Here is a 5,290-nt window from a genome sequence, read left to right as displayed (position 1 = left end):
TGCATTCACAATTAATGGATTAAAGAGTTGGAAGAAAGTTAGAAATGACAAAAGTTGTTCTTTTAGTCTTCATATGGGGAAAGATCTTAACTCCACTCATAGATTTACCATAAAGCGTGTCAAGATTTGATGAACCAGTCTCAACACATAGACAGAGTAGTGGGCAATTTCACTTTAGAACAAATTGCTAATAATTGATTGTGATTGTAGGCTTCAATTGATGTTGTTCAACATCTTGCCTTGTAAGCTATTTCTTTTCGAGGTCGAGATGAAAGCTCTACTTCAACCAATCTGGGAAACTTTCTTACGACATTGGATTTGATGGTGGGCTATAATAATAATGTTGTTGAAATAATGGCAAAAGCTCCAAAAAAAATGCCACCTACACATCACCTTAGATTCAAAAAGAAATTCTACATGTTATTTCAACCAAAGTGACGAAGGAAATTAGGGAAGAAATTGGTGATGCAAAGTTTTTCATTTTGGTTGATGAAGCTTATGATGAGTCCATGAAAGAGCAAATGGCTGTGGTTTTAAGATATGTTGATACAAATGGCTTTGTGCGAGAATGATTTTATGGGATTGTTCATGTTGCTGACACTGCGGCATTGACCTTTAAAAAGGAGATATATTATTTGCTCTCTAATCATTGCTTAGATATTCAAAACATTCGGGGGCAAGGATATGATGGTGCAAGTAACATGCGGGGTGAGTGGAATGGATTACAAGTTTTGATTTTGAATGATTGTCTATATGCTTACTATATTCATTGTTTTGCACATCGCTTATAATTGGCATTAGTAGAAGCATCAAAAGCAGTTGTCTTTCTTAATAGATTTTTCACTAAATTGATTTTGGTTATCAATAATATTCATACTTCATGCAAATGTATTGAGTAGTTAAAAATTGCTAGAGCTTCTAACATTGCATATTTGATTAATATTGAAGAGCTTGAGACTGGGAAAGGACTTAATTAGATGGTCACTTTACAACGACCTAGAGATACTCGTTGGAGTTCACATTATAAATCGGTTTCTAACTTGATAAAGTTGTTTAGTCTAACATGTGAAGTTCTACTGAAAATCATGGATGAAGGAAATTCTTCACAAAAAGTAGAAGCAGAGTCTGCTTATGAGGTATTAATTTCATTTGAATTTGTCTTCATCTTGCATTTTGTTAATGAAACTATGGGCACCACTAATAAACTTTGTCAAGCTTTACAAAACCAATCGCAAGACATTTTAAATGCTACGCATTTAGTTTCATCAACTAAAAAACTTATCCAACAATATAGAGATGAGAAATGGGATGACTTACTAGCTACTATGATATCATTTTGTAAGGAACGTGGTATAGATGTCCTTGATATGAATGCTCGTTATGTTGCAAGATTTGGCCGAGCTCGTCATCAACAAGAGGACTTTAGAGATGAGCATCATTATAAAGTAGATATTTTTAATGAAGGAATATATTCTCAATTGCAGGAACTAAATCATCAGTTTAGTGAGCATGCCATGGAGTTACTTACGCTTAGCTCAGCTCTAGACCCTCAAGAGGCATATGAATCTTTTTGAGTGAATGATATTTGTTCATTGGTAGATAATTTTTATCCAATAGACTTCACAGATGATGAAAAGAATGATTTGAAAAAGGAACTTGATCTTTATGAGTATGAGGTAGTTCAACATTCAGGGTTCAAGAATTTGAAAAATATTTTTGAATTGTGTCAATGGATGATGAGAACTAGAAAATCAGAATATTATCCGCTTATTTATAGAGTGGTCAAGCTTGTGCTTACTCTTCCCATATCTACTGCAACTACAAAGCGAGTATTTTCAGCTATGAATGTCATCAAAACTGACTTTTGCAACAAAATGGAAGATGAGTTTTTGTCGAACGCTATGATGTTATTCATTAAAAGGGACATCGTTGTGACAATTAATACAGATTCAATCATATATGATTTCGAAGATTTAAAAAGACGACGAGTTCCATTTTCATAAATAATTGCATTGTAATATCTTAAAAAACAATAATTTTGTGTATTTTTCTTTGTTGATGGTTTATAAAATGAATGTTTATTTGGAGTTTCAATTTTTTTTTTTTTGTTTATACTTCTACCCCCCAAACTCCAAGCCCTGGCACCATTGAGTAATACCATTATACCTCATAAGAAACAAGACAGCCTAAATTTTTTCCTAAATTATATATTATAAAAGTTGGATCTCCAAACTTGAGGATGCACACACTAATGACACATACCTCTTTCTCAAGGTATGCAATAAGGACATGTCTCTTTTTGATTGCTTTCAATTGCTTTCAATATCCATTAATTACTTTTCACAAAAAAATACAATACAAAAAAAAAAACTAATTATACATATTAATGGTAGATTATAAATATTTTGTGATAATAATATTAAGTTTAATTGTGTATTTATTATTATTTTTTAATCAATTTTGACCATCCCTTTCCCAAAAAAAAAATATATATATATATATATATATATATATATTTATACAAAACAAAAAATATAACTATCTACTTTTATATACATTGACAATGATTATGAAAATATGGAATAGAAAATCTAATTCTCATTTATAAAGAAAATTATTTTCTCTCCATAAACATTTTTGGTAAAAAAAAAAAAACAATGAATATGGAAAGTTTTAAATTTTCCCTTATACAGTACACAAGTCGGTGCAAGTGAGTAAACTAATTTGGCTACATCTAGGCCCTGCACGTGGACAACCTTGAAATATAGAAGCATGGACTTTGGTGAGAGGAGCTGCACCTTTGGCTCGTGCCAACAACATGATCACCGTTAGAGAGAGAGAGAGAGAGAGAGAGAGAGAGATGCACAGTCTAGCATGGGCGGCAAACACTACCATGAGAGAGAATTCAATTCCTGTTGGTTAGAGGTTGCAGAACACCCCTCATTGGTTAGTACTAAGTTGGACCACTGTGAAGGAAATGTGCAAAGCCCTCAAGCTTCATGCTTTCCCTTTCCTCTTCTTTGCTTGTCCTTTATGATAGTACAAAGTCACCCTTCAGCCCATTATCTTAGCAAAAACAGTTTTTCTCTCTCCTTTAGCCATAGTATAGTACTAGTAGTTGTATTATGGTTTGTGGGAGGGAATGAGAGTGAAACACCCGTTCTTGTACAACCAGTAATATTCCTCGTACTATAAAAGGAGAATGTTACTGAGCAAAGGAGAAAGAAAAAGGTAGAAATTTGGGTAGGAACGAAAGGCAGAAAAAGAATGGGTTTTGGGAAGAAAAATATTGTGTAACCTTAAACTTTCTATGTACTACATAGCTTTTAAGGGGGAAGGATATAATATCCTTCTCCCACTGTGGTTTTTCATCCTTTTCACATGATTTTCCATGTACATCCTTTGTCATTCTTTATATTTCAATCCTGTCATTCTTTTCCATTTTATGCTTTGGAGTTAAAAATGACATTTTTGATACTCATCAAACTTGACACCCAAATGTACCATTATGATTTAGGTTAATCACATCTGATTTGTTTTAAAGTCTAACTTGCACGTACATTCATAAACCTATATGGCAGCCCAAAAGTCCTCTATTTAGACTTTGCTATTGTGCTACCACATTAGATTTGTCGAGTTTTTTTTTTTGCCAAAAAAAAAATAAAACTTGTCTTATCACATTAACTAGGACTGTCCATCAACTCACCAGGCCCGACCCACCTGCCCGACTCAAATGCCCACGGGTGAATTCGATTGCCCGTATGAGTCAGGTGCAGGTCAATTAATTTTAAAATTTAGTTTTACGGATTGGTTTTGGGTCCCTTGACTTCTAACGCAAGTAAACCGACTCGTCCGACCCAAAATTTTTAAAAAGAAAAAACATGGGTTATGCTTTATGGCTTTAGTTTCAGAGTTCAAGTTCTAGAAAATTCTTTCACTTTCTCTAATCTCTCACTCTTCCTTTCTCTAATCTCTCTCTCAAATCCCTAACCCTAGCCTTCTTGCTACCGCCATCGCCAAGTTGAGGCTCATTGCTGCCCCTAACCCCAGCCTCCTTGCCGACATCGTCCAATCCGCCCTATTGCACCGTCGCTGATTCAAAGTTTTTGTGGCACTCACCGTTCTTGGTTGAGTCCCAAACTTCACAAGCCTCCTCTGATCTACTTGAGATATCCTCTTGAGACTCTGATCTATGAAGTTTGCTAGTGGGTTAGTAAAAAAAGTTTTATTTTAAAAAAAAAATTTGTGCTGATCTTGCGATGGGTGTGGGGGAGGGAGTGGTGGTGCTGGTTTAATCTACTCTCTTTTTCGTTTTAGTTTCATAGATCTAGGTTTTTGGTTTGGATTTTTATTTCTTTATCTAGGTTGTTTTTTTGAAAAGATTGTTTTGGGTTTTGATTTCGTTTTAGTCTCATAGATTTGGGGTTTTTGGTTTGGATTTTGATTTCTGTGTTTTGGGTTCTGATTTTGTTTTAGTCTTATAGATTTGGGGTTTTTGATTTGGATTTTGATTTCTTTGTTCTGGGTTATGTTGCTGTGCTTAAGACTCGAAATCACTCGACTGGCTCCGACCCGCTCAACGGATGACCCGTGCTGTCAAGCTTGACCCGAACATTCGGTCAGTTGCAGGTCCATTTTCCGTTCACCCAATTCAATCGGGTCAAGTGCGGGTCAGACCCAAACCCGATCTGACCCGACTAGACCCGTGGACAACCCTAACATTAACTATGCAATTTGCTTATTACAAATACCTTTTTCAATTACCAAAACATAAAAGATCTCTTCCTTTTCCCCAACCTTTCCCCTCCCTCAACCCATTTGTATCAAAAATACTTTTTTCATCTTCCTCTACATATTTTCATATTTATATATGTTTTCTTTTTATTTTTTTTCCTAAAAAAATGTTTCTTTTTATCTCTCTTATAACAAACAAATTTAATATATGATGGGAAAATTTTCTTTTCACTGCATGTTTTTACTATCAAAGGTACCTCTCTCTCTCTCTCACACACACAATAATCTTGATCTTCGATTTGTTTTAATGCTTCATGTTTCATGAACTGCTTTCTTCATTCAAATTTTCACATTGAATTAATTAATTTGGCACAAAAATTTAAAAACTTAGATCGGATGAAACACATGATGCAAAATTTAAATCTAATTGAATTTAAATTTGAAATCTAATTGAATTTTCTCTCAACTTTGTCTATATATATATGTGTGTGTGTAGATTTTGGTTATTTATCTCGTATTATAATTCATTTTGGTTTCAAAACATTGCTCACTTATA

At 34.0% G+C, this 5,290-nt stretch overlaps 1 protein-coding gene across 1 annotated transcript; it reads left to right on the top strand.

Annotated features, from left to right (window-relative positions):
• Nucleotides 1–1,085: 1,085 nt before the first annotated feature.
• LOC142606098 (uncharacterized) lies at nucleotides 1,086–4,587 on the top strand. Its single transcript, XM_075777498.1, has 3 exons — nucleotides 1,086–1,503; nucleotides 1,600–1,676; nucleotides 4,477–4,587. Exons 1-3 carry the CDS (start codon nucleotides 1,086–1,088, stop codon nucleotides 4,585–4,587), a joined length of 606 nt encoding a protein of 201 aa, XP_075633613.1.
• Nucleotides 4,588–5,290: the final 703 nt, after the last annotated feature.

Source organism: Castanea sativa, chromosome 8 (genome assembly GCF_040712315.1).
Source record: "Castanea sativa cultivar Marrone di Chiusa Pesio chromosome 8, ASM4071231v1".
Taxonomy (NCBI): Eukaryota; Viridiplantae; Streptophyta; class Magnoliopsida; order Fagales; family Fagaceae; genus Castanea; species Castanea sativa.
This window is presented reverse-complemented; position numbering and strand designations above follow the sequence as displayed.

Bases quoted from the DNA above. Each gene is read 5' to 3' on its own strand.
- LOC142606098 (XM_075777498.1), top strand. From the start codon at position 1,086: ATGGATGAAGGAAATTCTTCACAAAAAGTAGAAGCAGAGTCTGCTTAT. The intron at 1,504-1,599 runs GTGAGCATGCCA...GTTCATTGGTAG, and splicing joins GGAACTAAATCATCAGTTTA to ATAATTTTTATCCAATAGAC. The intron at 1,677-4,476 runs GTAGTTCAACAT...ATTTTGTTTTAG, and splicing joins TTGATCTTTATGAGTATGAG to TCTTATAGATTTGGGGTTTT.